Source organism: Chiroxiphia lanceolata, chromosome 18 (genome assembly GCF_009829145.1).
Source record: "Chiroxiphia lanceolata isolate bChiLan1 chromosome 18, bChiLan1.pri, whole genome shotgun sequence".
Taxonomy (NCBI): domain Eukaryota; kingdom Metazoa; phylum Chordata; class Aves; order Passeriformes; family Pipridae; genus Chiroxiphia; species Chiroxiphia lanceolata.
Genome location: NC_045654.1, coordinates 2,270,083 through 2,286,151, shown reverse-complemented (window position 1 = coordinate 2,286,151; position 16,069 = coordinate 2,270,083). Strand labels below are relative to the sequence as shown.

General features: G+C 46.4%; 1 protein-coding gene across 1 annotated transcript in view; it reads left to right on the top strand.

The window, feature by feature from the left end:
* The window catches only part of FBXW8 (F-box and WD repeat domain containing 8), a 55,740-nt gene that overhangs the window by 4,832 nt on the left and 34,839 nt on the right, over positions 1-16,069 (top strand). Inside the window, exons 3-4 of the mRNA XM_032705856.1 lie at positions 5,885-6,049; positions 6,810-6,898. Coding sequence (XP_032561747.1) covers positions 5,885-6,049; positions 6,810-6,898 — 254 coding nt within the window. The remainder of the gene's footprint in view (positions 1-5,884; positions 6,050-6,809; positions 6,899-16,069) is intronic.

The following is a 16,069-nucleotide window of genomic DNA, read 5'->3' as shown; positions in this document are numbered from 1 at the left end:
GGTTTTACAGGGCTTTCCCAGGGAGATGGATATCCAGGGCAGAGCTGGCTTCTTTTGAAGCGTTCAAATGAAAAGCAAAGCCATAAAAATAAATCCCATTTTCATTTTTCTCTTGGTGGTTTTGATTTTGAAGGGGAGGGGAGGCCCTCTTCTGCTCCATGGAAAACCCTGCTGCTTTACAGCGTTATCCTAGAAAGGTTGCTTTTTATTAAGGTGCCTTGGGATTTTAGGGAAATCGGGCCAGTGAGTGGAATTGGCATCAGGATCCATGTGAGAGCCTTTGGAGAAAACCTGTTTGCTTAGTTCTTGATGCCAAATTGGTAACCAACTAACAGGAAAGTAGCCTGACTTCAAAGCCTCTTTGAGATTTAATCACACCACGGGCTGCCTGCAGAACTTTAACTTCACCCTGATATTTCCCTCTCCCTCACTTCCCCACAGCTTTGCTTTGATTTTTTTTTTTTTGGGATTAGTGCCATAAAACACAAAATACCTGTGTGGCACTTGAAAATCCCAGATCCTTGTGCAGCCCTTAAATTGTGGTGCCCTCAGCTCCTGAGCTCTGGTGGGTTCACAGCAGGTGGTGACATTCAGCAGCATCCAGCAGATACCTGTCGGTGTCCCAAGTTTGGAATCCAAGGAAAAAGGTATCCAGGGCTTAAAGTGTCCCCAGAACAGGCAGAATTTCCCCTTTGCTCTGTGCCAACCCTGTGAGCACCTTTTGAAATATCTGTGCCAGGAGTGACTCTCGGGAGTAGGAGCAGGCTTGGGAACCATCACTTATTCCTCATGGTTGTGATGTAGAGGAGAAAAAAAAAAACCAATCCCTTGGGACACCACAGTTGTGACAAACTGAAATGCACCACAAGTTCTTGTGTTATTTGGGGCTGAAACTGCAGAAATAATTAACTTTACTCATGGCCTGAGGACTTGGTCTTCATGCTGTAAAACAAGAGGATGTGTCTTACCTATGAACTTCTCCATGTACTTAAATTTGCTTGATTTTTAGTAAATACCAGAGACTGAAATTGCATTTTGTGGTGTGAAATGCTCCTGGGCAGTAGTGCTGAATTTTGGCAATGCTGAGGCAGTTTAGTTTCTGAACAGATCAGTGGGAAATTCCCTTGCCCTGTTGTTATGTTTTCATCTTGGGGAAGGTTTGGAAGTGTTTACCAACACAGTTGTTTATGTATCTAGGGCAAGGGAGGCTGTTTCTAGGAATTTGGGAAGAATTGTCGTGCATAATTCAAGGATTTCAGCTGCTTGAGGGCTTCTGGGATTGTCAAACCATTATGCTCTTGGTGTTTATACAACTAAAAGAAGAAAATCTCGTGTGTATTTTGAATGGATGGAGAGCAGCCCTGGGGAGGAGGATGTTTGGGGGACTGGTGGGTGAGGGGCTGGACCTGCCTCAGCACCCAGACCCCCCCCGTGCCCTGGGCTGATCCCCAGCGTGGGCAGCAGGGCAGGGGGGATTCTGCCCCTCTGCCCCCTCAGGTGAGACCCCCCTGCAGAGCTGCTCCAGCCCTGGGAACAGCACAGGGAGGACGTGGAGCTGCTGGAGAGAGTCCAGAGGAGGCCCTGGAGATGCTGCCAGGGCTGGAGCCCCTCTGCTCTGGAGCCAGGCTGGGAGAGCTGGGGGGGTTCACCTGGGGAAGAGAAGGCTCCAGGGAGAGCTGAGAGCCCCTTGCAGGGCCTAAAGGGGCTCCAGGAGAGCTGGAGAGGGACTGGGGACAAGGGATGGAGGGACAGGACACAGGGAATGGCTTCCCACTGCCAGAGGGCAGGGAGAGATGGGAGATTGGGAAGGAATTCCTGGCTGTGAGGGTGGGGAGGCCCTGGCACAGGTTGCCCAGAGAAGCTGCCCCTGGATCCCTGGAAGTGTCCAAGGCAAGGCTGGAGGAGTCTTGGAGCAATCTGGGATACTGGAAAGTGTCTCTGCCCATGGCATGGGGGGGAATAAGATCATCTTTAAGCTCCCAAACAATTCCATGATTCCATGGGCTGGTTTAGATGAGCTATTAGGAAGAAATTCTTCCCTGTCAGGGTGGTGAGGGGCTGGAATGGATTTCCCACAGGATGCCCCATCCCTGCAAGTGTCCAAGGCCAGCTTGGATGGGGCTTGGATCAACCTGGGCTGGTGGAAGGTGTCCCTGCCCATGGCAGGGGGTGGCACTGGGTGGTCTTTAGTGTCCCTTCCAACCCAAACCATTCCATGCTTGTGGCTGTGAACTGAAACAATGAGCAGGTTCCATGGGAATGGCTTTGGATTCAGGACTCTTTGGCTCTCTGTGTCCTGGACTGAAAGTCCAGATAGTTCTAATTGAGGCCCCTGGACTCAGCAAATGAGCCTTGACTGTGTCTTTGTGTGTCTGGGGAAGAAAATAAACCCAGTGAAACAAAAATGCTTATCAGATGGGGAGGGATGAATAAACCTTCATTAGGATGTGAGCCAGTTGATTTAGATGGGATTAGAGGAAATTTAGGATTTGATGGAAGAGGTGGGGCTTTTTTAGGGGAGGGGGGGGAAAAATCCCCCACAGGCAAACTCAAATAGTAAAATCTATGTCAGCAGAAGCCTTTGAAGTCCTTCAGAACATTATTACTTGCTGAACTATAAGTTATAAAACCGTTCCTGTGTGGAGCTCGGGGGAACCCAAACTTTCTGTAGTAAAAAGAAAATAGGAACACTAAAGACAAAATTAAACGGGGGACCCTCAATTTACAAACAGCTCCGTAAGACGTTGTCACTGATGGGCTTTCTGGGGTTTCTGGGCAGTGTAGATTTGGAAACAGTGATGTTTGTAGCTCAATAAGAGCTTTGCACACCTCAGCCCCTCCAACACACGGTGGAAATATGGTAAATAAAGCCCGGCCACTCTGGCTTTTGGGGCCTCACCTGAAAGTCTAAGTCAGGCAGATCTAATAAAGCTGACTTGGAGCCAAAGGCTGGTTTTAATGCAGCAGCTCACAGTGGTGCTGTAAAGTGAAATGCTTGAGCCTCTTTTATTAGTGATTTCGTGCAGCTGAGGCTCACTCAGTGGGGCTTTTACAAGGGCTTGGCATGCGAGTTTTGGGGCCGTCAGAAAAAGGCTGTGCTGGGGACTCTTTGGAAATCCAGGCTTGTAAAGCAGCAGGATTCGCTGTAATTTGATTTAAAAAAAATCAGAATGGGATAGGATCTTTATTCCCCTGGAAAGTTGAAAAGGCAGTTGAAATTTTATGTAGTTCCCCCCCCTCTCCCTCCCCTTTTCTTTTGTTTTACTGCCTTTATAAAATGCTTTTAAGACCTTGAAACTTGAAAGGTCTGTCCAAATATTGTCTGTTTTGGCACGCTCCGAAGGTGTGTGTTTATTTTTGATTTTTTGTTTTTTAAAGCAAGGCAAAAGAGCTGGCCTGCTTTGGGCTGTGCTGACTCTGTGTGTGCTCGGCCTGTCCCTCACTGAACGTGTTCTGGGAGGGGGGCAGAGGTTCCAACCTGCCCCACAGCTGCTCTTCTGGTGTGTCAGCAACAAAGCTGGGTGGATTTCTGTGCTCTTTGAGCAATAAGAGATGTATTTATATTACTTTAAAATCAAATTGAGAGCGAGTTCCTCGCTAAACTCTGACGGTTTGAATTTTGGATTGTGTCTTTTTGTTGCTTTTGAACTTTCTTAGTGTGTCCCTTTAGGGACAGGAGCACTAATAAGCACTGCTTTTTTATTACAGGGTGATGTGATGTTTCAATGCTTGAGCAGACTCAGTGCTGTTTGTATCATTTAAAGGCATTATTATTGCCCTGTTCAGGTTGTTTTCTGTGTTATAGGATGGAAGGGGATTGTCTGTGTCTCCCAGTTTGGGGTCTCTTGATGATTAACTGGAATATTTCTTTTGCTGCACTGGGATATTCCCATTTGAGAGCTGCTCTTGTATTTAGCTATCAAATCTTAAAAACACTGGCAGGTTATTCCCCCTTTTTTTTTTTCCATATGGAACATTTTTCTTTTCCCTGGCAGAAACAGGGCATTGCAGAGGACAGTGTCCCACTGGTTGGGGACTGGACAGTCTGCAGGAGTTCTGTGTGTGTGAGATCTTTTTGCACTTGCTGAGCCCTGTGGGACTCAGGGTCGTGGCTTTGGGAGCTTTCTGGCCCTTAGTGCCCTGATGTGGGTGTTCTGGGAGGGCTGACTAGTTCCAAACTCTGAGATTCCCTGATTTGTTTGATAAACTCTGATGGTTTGAATTTTGGATCGTGTCTTTTGGTTGCTTTTGAACTTCCTGAGAGTGTCCTTTTAGGGACAGGAGCACTAATAAGCACTGCTTTTTTATTACAGGGTGATGTGATGTGTCAATGCTTGAGAAGGCTCAGTGCTTTTTGTATCATTTAAAGGCATTATTATTGCCCTGTTCAGGTTGTTTTCTGTGTTATAGGATGGAAGGGGATTGTCTGTGTCTCCCAGTTTGAGGTCTCTTGATGGAATATTTCTCTTGCTGCACTGGGATATTCCCGTTTGAGAGCTGCTCTTGCATTTAGGTATCAAATCTTGGGTGCTTTCTGGCCCTTAGTGCCCTGATGTGGGTGTTCTGGGCAGGCTGACTAGTTCCAAACTCTGAGATTCTCTGATTTATTTGAGGCAGGGTTGTTTTCCTGACCTCTCCATGAGCCTCTTTGCTGCTCCAAGAGCTCACGGACTCGTGCACATCTCCCAGCCCAAAGGGTCTGATATTTATTCCTCCCCAGATATGATTTCCTGAAGCTGTGCTTTGCATTTGAAAGCTGTGGCTTTAAGTTTGAAGCAGAGGGGGTGTGTGGTAATGTGAAAATACAAAGGAGATTAATCTCCTAAAATGGAGAACAAGGAATAACTCCTCTCTAACCTCCCCGTGTTGAATCTGAGAGTGAGTCCCGAACAAATGGCAAATAAACACAAAGAGATGGTCCTGGGAGGGGCTGTGTCAGTGGCAGGCCTCGATTCTTGGTGTAATCTTGGGCCTCAAATGGACATTAGATGCTTAATTGTGATTTACTAAAAATGATGTCAGTCTCAGGAGGTTGTTTGGATCTTTTTGGAAACAGAGCACAATTGATTGCTGCTCTCACCACTCCTGGCTTTCATTGGGTACGGCTGTTGTTGGGTTTTTTTTCTTTTTAAATTAAGAATTACAGGGAACAAATGCTACTTAAGTTGGCTCTTACCTCTTGAATCTTTAATTCTGAGCCCACAATTGATTGTGATGAAGCTGTTCTCTCTGGAATGGCCAGCAACTTGAGGCTGCTTCAAAAACTTAATAATTCATTCCTATTTCTGCATAGTGTAATACAATAGGTTATAAATCACTAATGTCATACCCCTAATCAGGCATTGTCAGTGGGACTTTGGAGATGTGGTGGTGTGATATGAGAGGGCTTCTTAGCTCCAAATATGAAGATAAATTCATATTTTTCTCTAAGCTTACAGTGCTCCCTTTAATTGTTTTGTTGCTCCTTTTCCCTCTAAAGTTTTCCAGTGCACTGATGTTTCAGGTTGGCAGTGTAGCCACTAAACTGGTGTGTGAGGTTTTAGTGGAGTAGAAACTCAGTTGTTTCCAAAAGAACCCACAGAAAACAAGCATTTGGGGCTTTTATATGGGTGAATAAATATATTTGTTTAGCTATTAATTTAATCTCAGTGCAGGCCTATATCGACTTACATGTTTATATTTCAGGTGCTATATAAATAATTTTATATTAAATGTAATTTTTACTTATAAATTTATTGTAAAATCATAGAATATCCTGAATTGGAAGGCAGCCATCAGGATCCAGTCCAACTCCTGGCTCTACCCAGGACACCCCAGGAACCCCTCCGAGCGTTGTCCAGACGTGGATATGTGAGACACACGTATCAAAATTTGGTTTTTTTAGGTCAGCAGGACGTGGAAAATCCTTGCAGAAGACGAAGTGCTGTGGTACAGGCTGTGCCAAGAGGAGGGATACCTGTTGGATATGAGCATCTCTGACCAGTCCTGCTGGAAAGTCGCCCTCAAGAACTGCCGGGCCCGGGAGCGCACCTTGAAATACAACTGGAAGGTGAGAGGGGCTTTCTTCAGTGGGATCCAGGTGCTGTAGAAAAATGGGAACCTGATTCCAGCAGGTGGGAGGGAAAAGTTGGAAATCAAGTCTCCAAGCAGTTTGTTGGGTTAGAAAGCTGACACTCCTTTATGAAGGGGAATAACTCCGTGTTATTGGGGATAACTCCACGTGTCATCTACACCCAGCAATCCAACAGCCCAGGTTCTGGTCATGAAACTAAGACATGTTCATCACATTTCTATTACATATTAATTATATTTCCTGAATACATGCATGTGTGCTAATAATTTCTTGGATATGGTTCCAGATCTTCTAAGGAATCTCCTCTCCTTGAGAGTATCTCAAATATGTGGTCAGGTCATAACGTACCTCTCTTGCCATCCTTTGCTCTGACCCACAATCCTTGTTCTCACAGCTAAGACACCTCCTAGTACCTGTTAATCACTGATACAAGGAAATAAGGAAGCAACAGCTGGCACAGATGGAGGGATCAAACACTGTTGTACCAAAGTTAAAAGAATTTCCCAACGTCTTCCCCCAGTGCTGCACAGAATCCTTTTGGAAGGAATATAACCGTGTATTGCAGCTCCTTTTTGCCTGTTAGAAGGTGGGAGCTGCTGAGGGATTTATGGGGTGGAAGTGCCTTTCCTCTCAGCTGTGCTGCAGCAGCAGCAAAAGCAGAGCTCAGGGTTTTCCACCTGGCAGATTTTGGGGGATGAAGGAGCCGGAATTTCAATGCCCTGTGTCCTCTGTGCAGAACCGGATCGGAGCCGTGAGCCAGCTGAGGTACGAGCTGGGGAAGGTGCTGTGTGATGTCCATTCCTGGGATGGAGTTGTCATTGCTGGGTGAGTGTGAGGCTGTGGAAGGCCCATTTTACCTTCACCTTTTGATATCTCCTGTGCTGCTTTCAACACCTTCAAAAGCAACACCCGTTCCAGGCAACGGGATGGATTTACCTGGCTGCAGTTCCTCCTGGTGAGAGACTGTCCTCAAATGCCTGATAGTGATGGTTATCCTCAGATAAACTACCCTTAAGTGACTGGTAATGTTGGTTATCTACAAATTATTTCAGCAGTGCCAATTTTTATTGTACTCTTCTAAAGTTATCTCCATTATCTCTATACATGTAGTCCCTGTCAGGTGCTTTCTGATGAACTGTGTCTATTGGTTTGCTGGGGAAGCACCCAGAATGTGTTAAATATTGTCCACATCTACTCTCTTTTTGTTATTTTTCCCCCCTAAAAATCTCTTAATCACAAGGATATCTTGTCACAGCCCACAAAAATAACTTTAGAAGGACTTGCTGCTTTCCTCCATTGTTAATAACCTACCCAAAAATAGATAAACTCAAAGTTTTCTTTTCCCAATATAAAGCTTTTTCCGGACCCTGATTTAATACTAACCATTCATTTGGTTTACACTCTTAAATACAATTTTAAGAGCCTCACAAACTCTCTTGACTGTCTAAATAGGTGTAAAGTTTAACTGTTTTCTAGTTCAGTTTTACATGTTCAGTAATTAGTAGCCCCTCTATAAATCACACAAGTAATTAAAATTCATCTGGGGGCAGTCAGGGCACATTGTCCTTAACATACCAGAATTCCATATTTTATGGTAACACTTCATGTTAATACTGTGCTTCAACATTGTGGGATTAGAGAAAACCACTTGTAAAATACTATAAAATTCACAGCCTGGTTATAAGAAAGGTGCCTTGAAAACTCTCTCAGACACAAAAATGCTTTTGAGTGCTCTTGTGCAACTGAGCAGAAATCTAAACTGTCAGCAGGAGTGAAAGGAGCTGGTTTATTTAGAGGGTTTTTTTCTTTTACTGGATGTTCTTTCACTAATTTCCCTTCTCCATTTGCAGCTCTCCCTTTCTGTCCTCTTTGCCATTCTGTTCCTTGACTCTTGATCCTCCTTCTGTGCCTTCCCTGTGATGTTTTGCTGCTGTATCCATTGTGTTTGTAATCAGACAGGCAATATAAGGAAGTTAGGCAGAATAAATTACATTTCCAAAGTATTAATAAAGGCTATTATCACTTGAATACGAATACTTTAAATAACAAGGGTTATTAATCCTGCCTGTCAAAGTCAGATAGTCCATATTTTAGCTTGGTGTGTTACAGAAGTTGGGTTGAAGCTGTCTCACACCCTCTTTTCATACTGGTTCCCCAGTTCCTCCAGTATCTCTTGATTCTTTTGATGAGTTTGCATCAGTCACATGAAGGGAGGTGGTGCCAATAAATAATTCAGGCTCCTGAAAGGTTCCTGAAAATAGGTGAGCAGGTAAGAGACCTCTGAGGGAAAAGCTGCATGTGTGTGTGCTGTAGAAAAAGCAGCCTTCATTTAAATTACTCTCCAGTAATTTCTCTTCTCTGAGAAAATGAATTCTCTTTTTATGAAGTTGGGAGAAGACATTTGATAAAGCAACAATCAGAATTCAGCTGTTTGACTTTCCCTGGTTTAGTAAATGAAATGTTTAGAATATTAGAACCCAAAAGCGATGCCCTTTGCTGTTCACTGCTTGCCCTCCACTCTGCTCTGGTGGCTGGAGATCTCTGAAAGCCCCTCTTAATTTGATAAGTGGTAAATAGCAAATGAGAGAACTACAACTTCCAAGGACATTAGCAGATGGTGCAGGGAAAGACTTTGTTATGTGCATTTGGTAAGTATTTATGATGTGTAGATTGAGGGACTCGTCGGGGGTTTATTGTTTGTTGTATTTTATTTTTTTTTAAAATCCAAACATAACCCCCCCCTTTCTCTCCCAGCTTGTAATATTGTACTTAATGGCACTGTGCTTTCAGATCTGCCATAAAAGTGTAATGAATCTGGTGATCAATAGCAAACTGTTGCGTTCTTTCAGTCCTGAACAAGTAATTTAATAGCTGAGGTTTACAGAGTCAATTCTCTTCTCAGTATAAATATCAATTATCTGTTACATTTAATGATTCTCTCTCCAGTTTCACAAACACTTCTGGGCTCGGCTTTGCACGTGAATAATCAGTGATGGCAGCGAGACTTGTCCTGGGTGCAAGCAGAGCTGGTGTGTGACTTTGCAAGGCCTGAGGAGCTGGGGGTGCTCCTGATGTTAATCCAGCCCTGGGGGGCATTTCCTGGGGTTTTCCTGAGCTGTGCCACTCAGTTTTTAGCAGGGTTTTGGATCACAGCTCCCTCAGCTGCTCCTGCTGCTCCAGCCCCTTCCCCAGCTCCGTTCCCTTCCCTGCCCACGCTCCAGCCCCTCAGTGTCCCTCTTGTTTGGACTTGGCTCCCCCCCCTCCTTTTATGAGCACAGGGGAAAGAAAGGGAAGAGGAAAAAACTACTAAAAGACCGAAATAACAGAACCAAAGCATTATATATATATATTTTTTACACTTATATACAGTTACAAAAACTATATGCATACAAGAAAGAGAACCCCAACACCCCAAAAACCAGAAAAACTGATACAGCCAATAAGGAACTAGCAAAATGAATCTTAATACTTTCCTTAAGAGAGCAGAGGCCACACCACCAGATCTCTCCTCTCAAATGGGGAAGAAGCAACAGCCTCTCAAAACCTTACAGGCCTGCACTCCCACATGAGGAGCCCAGCCACAGGGAGGTTGCTGTGCTTCCTCCAACTCCTCCTCTCCTGGAAGTGATCTCCCTTCCAGCTTCCTCCCCCCTTCTATTTATATTTCTGCTTATGTAAAGAACAGAATGGAATATTGGGATATTGGTACTTCCTTAGTTTCGACCTGGTTGCCAGGAAGAGGCCTAAACCAAACCACTGCAGGGGCCCAGAGCTGCCCTCAGGGCTGGAGGTGCCCCAGCAGTGCCAGCACAGGGACAGGCACTGCCCTGGGGCTGTGACACAGCAGGGCTGGCACAGCCTGGGGGCCATTGGCCACTTGCCCAGCTGTCAGCCATCTCTCCAGCTCCCTGTCCACCTTGTCCAGCCACCCCTCCCCAATCCTGTAGCATTCCATGGGGTTCCAGGGGTAGGACCCACCACGTCACCTTGTTGCTGTTCTGCTCCATAACTTTCCCTGGCACTCAGGTCAGGCTGATTCCCTGGATCCTCCTTCCAGCCCATCTTCTGGGTGGGCACCACTTCCAGTCACCCAGTGAGCCAGGACTGCTGGGAAATGCTGGAAGGTGGCTCAGTGAGCTCTTTGCCAGGTCCCTCAGCACCCTTGGCTGGATCCCATCTGCTCCAGGGACCTGTCTGTGTGCTTCCCTTTGGATTATGGGGCTTCGTCCTGCTCCCATCCCTGCCTTCCACCTGAAAACAAGTGGCCTGGCTATGAAAGAACACATCAAGTCCCTGAGCCTTCTCCTCATCCTTTGTCACATGTTCCCCCCAATGCAGTAAAGGATGGAGATTCTCCTTAGCCCTCCTTTTGTTGCTAAAAGAAACATCTTTAATTGTCTTTTATGGCAGTACCCAGATTAAGTTCTAGCTGGAGAGAGTAGTTCTGGTTGGACAGAGGGGTTCTCCAGGAAAAATGCTGGGGCTGGTGTGTTTTGGGAGCCTTGGAGCAAGCCTGGAATCAGTCTGATTTGATCTGAACCTGTGCTGTGATAGACCTGACCTTGTGTTCATCACTGTACTCCTCCAAACTCTGCTGGGAAGTGGAAGAATTTCTATTTTAGTTGCTGTAGAGCTTTTTTTTCATCTTCCCAAAAGGAATTTGTCCAGGCTGTGGGCAGAGTTAAACCAGCAGCCACGAGTGGGATTTACAGAGGCACCCCTTGTCCGAAGTGGTTCGGGAGCTCGGCTTATTAATTTCGCGAAGGAAGCAAAAGATAAACTTGACGGGATGAGAGCTCTCCCTTGGAAAAACGCACCAATTCCATGCGCTCTGCTGCCTTCCCGCTGCTGCCAAAGCGGGAGCCAGGAGATGGCAGAGTATCCAGGCTGGATGGAGCGGCAGGCGAGCCGGGAGGGAAGGTGGCTGAGCGGCTCCCTTTGTGCCCGCGTTCCTGGCTGACATCAGATAATTCAATCAGGGCGGCAGCGCCTTGTGTTGATCATTAAAATTTCATCCCGGCGGTTACGACGCTTGTTTTCTGGGTCAGCCCTCGAATCCCTTTTCATTTGAGCCGGCGGTGGTTGTGGTTACCTCACTCCCAATCGATGGCGCGTGTGTTCGCCAGCCTTTCTCGGGTTACGCGTCTCCAAGGATCCTCTTCAGGGGTTCGATGGCCCTCCTCCCCCCTCCCCGCCTTCAATTCAAATGTAGTTTCGTCTTTAAGTCGGGGCTTACTTAAAGCAATTATACGGCTGCTTGCTTGGCTTTTATAAATCACCGCTGCTGCCGAGGTTCGCTGTACCTGATGCTGTCATTTGCTTGGCTTTCTGTGCAGAATGCCTGCGTTTCTTCACTTTCTCTTAGTAAAACCTGAATTTATCGGGGCTTTTTTTCATGCTCAGACAGTAAACCAGCTCCTTTTTATGCCACCTTCTTTTATTCTTGGCAGTGCCGACAGCCACACCGATGAGCATTTGTAGTCGGGGGTTGGTTCCTCCTGGAGATGATCTGGGAGCATCTGGTGCTTGTCTGAACTCCTGTCATCGCACAGGGGATCCCGTGGTGTGACATGGCCGGGGCATGTTGTGGCACTGTCGTGCTGTCTGTGTGAAATACCTGTTCTTGAGCCACGTGGTGAACTTGCCCTGTGCTGGTGACAACCACTCTCCCCTCAGGGCTGGCCCCTAAACCCACACCAGGTGGGCTGTGAGTGGGGCTGGGGTTTTATTGTGCATTGTGTTCACTTTGTAACGCTGCAGAAAGGGCCCTGTGGCTTTACTGCTGCTCTCGGTAGCTCTGAAAACAAACAGGGGAGGCCCAGAGCCATAACACCCTTCCAAAGACCCAGAAACACAAAGCTATGGGATTTTCCTTTATTTTTTTTCCTTCAGTTTTCCTAGACTGAAGAAGGAGGGGGACACTGTGAGTGAAGAGCTGCATAAATGGAGATTTAAGGGCCACAAGCTGATTTAGTAGGTGCCATGAGGAGTCCCTCTTACAGACTAGGGAATCAGCCCTAAATTTTAATTTCAGATGTTTTCCTCCTTCCCCACCAAGTGCTGCCTGCTTTCCTAGAGATTTTATTTTCTTGGGTTAGGTCTGGTGAGATCCATCTGCTCTGAGTGGTTTATGCCTCCATAAATCAGCAGATGAACACCTCCTCCCCTTTTCAGGGTGGAGCACACCTGGCATTGTCACAACCGAAGGACTTCCTAAATATCCTGGGTGGTTGGTAGGGGAAATCAGGTGGTTTAGAGGCATTTTGATTCTCATACTGAGAAATTAAATGCACTGAAATGCCGTGAGCCTCAAACAATTTGGGCCTTTCAGTTTAAGTCATAGTGAGCAACACAGACATAATAAGTATCTGCTCCTCTATGGTGGGTTCCTTTGTTCTCTTCCCTCTCCTCTTGCTCAAAGGTGACCTGCAAATGACTTTTAAAAAGCTGGCCTTGCCACTCTCTTTAGTTTTCATAATGATGTGTGAAAAGAGCCCGAAAGGCTCGAAAACACTTTTTAAAAACTTCATGGCAACTCTCATCTAATTTGGTTTTTTTTTTCCTTGCTCCAGGGCTCGTGGGCTTATTCTCCAGGTATTTATTGTATTTATTATTAGCTCTTGTGTGTGCAGACCCGAGGAAACTGAAAGATTAATTAGTAATGAAAATGAATCAAAGTTAAAAACAAACTGCAAGCTTCCAACGGCCTGAGTTAATTATTTAATTGCTTAAATTTCGCTGGGGTGGTGGCACAGTCCCTTCCCGGTGACTGGAAGGCGTCAAACCAAGCAGAAGGTGAAAATAAATACCTTTTCCCTTCAACCTTCCCCAAACCTTTGGTGTTCTCCTCGCTGTTAAAAAGGACTAAGTGTCAGAGCTGCTTTTTTTTTCCAGTCGAGTCACCTTTAGGAGGGTTGAGAGCACGGTGACATCATGAGTTCAGAGGGTCGGTGACAGGCGGGAGGGTGTGTGAAGTGACACACGGGGTGGCTTTTGTGTCAGCTCCTGAAAGAGGAGAGCCTTGCAGGTGAAACCAAGAGCAGAAGCCTGATACTGAGTCCTTGGGAAAGCTGCTTTTCCAGCCTGTCTGAGCAGGAAGTTATTGGTTTACCTGTGGGGTTTGCAGGATGCAGGGGAAGGTGTTGCTGCAGTGAGGTGCTCTGTGTACCTGCCTCCCGAGTGCCGGGGTCCTGGAACCCAAAATAACACCCCAAAATACACCTACAGTACCCCCTGAGGACCCTGAAACCCAGGACCTCTTGGGTCTGGGGGTCCTGGAACCCAAAATGTACCAATAACACCCCAAAATACACCTCTGGGGACCCCAAAATGCAGAGCCTCCTGAGTCTGAGGATCCCGGAACCCAAAACGTAACAATAATGCCCCAAAATACACCCCTGGGGACCCTGAAACCCAGGGCCTTCTGGATTTGGGAGTCCTGGAACCCAAAATGTACCAATACTACCCTACAATGTACCCCCAGCACCCCAAAATACACCCCAGGGAACCCAAAACCCAGGGCCTCCTGAGTCTGGGGGTCCTGGAACCCAAAATGTACCAATAACACCCCAAAATTCACCTCTGGGGACCCTGAAAACCACGACCTCCTGAGTCTGAGGGTCCTGGAACCCAAAATGTACCAATAACACCCGAAAATTTGCCTCTGGGGACCCCAAAACTCGGGACCTTCCCAAGTCTGGGGGTCCTGGAAGCACAACGCCCCAGAAATGGGAAACAGAGACCCTCAAAATGTACCCTCAGCCCCCAAAACTGTACCCAGAGACCCCCAAACTGTACCTTCAGCCCCCCCCCAAATGTACTCCCAGCCCCCCAAAATCCCCCCAAAACCCAGAGCCTCCTGAGTCTGGGGGTCCTGGAACCACAACCTCCCAGAAATGGGAACCAGAGCCCCCCAAAGTGTTCCCAGAGACCCCCAAAATGTATTCCCAGCCCCCTAAAATGTACCCAGAAACCCTCTAAATGTATCCCCAGCCCCCCAAAATGTACCCAGAGACCCTCAAAATGTACCCTCAGCCCCCTAAAATGTACCCAGAGCCCCCCAAAACACACTCCAGGGACCCCAAAACCCAGGGCCTGCTGAGTCTGGGGGTCCTGGAACCACAACCCCCCAGAAATGGGAACCAGAGACCCTCAAAATGTACCCTCAGCCCCCTAAAATGTACCCTCAGCCCCCTAAAATGTACCCAGAGACCCTCAAAATGTACCTTCAGCCCCCCAAAATGTACCCAGAGACCCCCAAAATGTATCCCCAGCCCCCTAAAATGTACCCAGAGACCCCCAAAATGTACCCTCAGCCCCCTAAAATATACCCAGAGACCCCCAAAATGTATCCCCAGCCCCCTAAAATGTACCCAGAGACCCCCAAAACGAGGCTTTTCTTCTCCTGTGCCCACAGTGATATGTTTTCTTGGTAGAGCAGCTGGTTTAATTAATGCTGGTGCGAGCCTTGATCTAAATGGTGCGAGATTCTTTGCCTTAAAATCAAAATTACTAGAAACACTTTGGCTTCAAGTTCTGCTTTTGTGAGCCTTCATTAAAATGTTTTGCCTGTGATACAACCCTTTGGCTCCTTTCTGTTCCCTTGGTAGGACATTTGCATGCCCTTAATATACAGAAGGTGAGGCAGGCAGAAGTACTTAGGGTGGTGAAATGGTAATTTTGTCAGGGATAACAATGATAAGCTGCAGGAGGGCTACACACTTCCTTAAAAAAAAAAACCCTGCTTTTTAGAGCCATGATTTCCTAAAAAAAGGCCTTGGGAAGGAAGGTGTCAACTCTCTGCAGTTCAGCTTCTGTGAGGGGGCCCCAGATGGACGTGGGTTGATGAATTGGGAAGTCGAGTTCCTGGCAGAAGAGTCTGGGAACTGCTCACAGGGATGCTCAGAACGGGCTCCCTGCGTGTGAAATCTTTCCAGATCCATTTGGGTCCCCGTTAGTCACTTCTGTCACAGCTGCCTTCATGTCTCCAGCAACCCAAAATAACGCTGGGATGGAATCAGGGAGATGAATTCCCCTCTCCCCGTTCTTCTACCAGCGTTAGGATTGTTTAAAACCCTGGGTTTGGTTTAACCCCACCTGGTTTTTCTTGTGTTTTCTGGTGTAGCTTTCTGCTGCACCAGAAAATAGCATAATAAGTAATAAATAATAAAACCATAAAGTAGCAGAAAATGTCCTCTTTGCTGTTCCATTTGTATTTCATTGTCTGTCCTTGTGTTCTATTTGTATTATTTTCTGCTGGGTAAAGTAGTTCTTTACTCCATCTCTGCCACTGGACTGTTCTTCCTGAATCCTTCCCTCCAGGGATCCCTTAGCCAAGCTACCTGTGGCAAAATCAGTGTATCCAAATAACTGGAATGACAAACTGGAAATGAGGGCAGGAAGGCTTGGGAATTTTGACCTATATAATCCAGTTTTACTCCAGGAGGCACCTCACCCTGAGCAGTCCATCAATATCCCTCACTTCAGAACAGTATAAAAAAAAGGTCCTACTTATATTTAATTTATATAAATATAATTGATTTACATTTCATGTTGCTATTTTTGGTTGTGGTTGAGGCACCTCCCGACTTTTCTCGATGAAGAGGTGTTTTGCTGTTGAACCTTCTGAGTTACCACTGCCTTCTCTTGAGCCTTAGAGAGAAGATGAAGCTGAGGAGCAATTTGAACCAACTTAAAGGCAGTTGGACTTGGCTTTGCATGTTTAATTGGACCTTATTCGTGAGCCTGCTGAGGGGGGCACTGGCTGGATACCTTAATTAACCACAGGAAGGGCTGCTGGGTTGCTTTTGGTGGCGTCAGGATGAAAGCTCTGAGGTGCTCGTTGCAGCAAGACAATGCAAAACACTCATTATTTTACTTGCTTATCAACAGGCACCCGTTTAAACAGGGCTGGGGCTGGAGACTGTTACTTGAGCAAGATTCCTACTGACTTCAATAAAATGCATTGACATTGTAAGGACTTCATAATAAGATCTT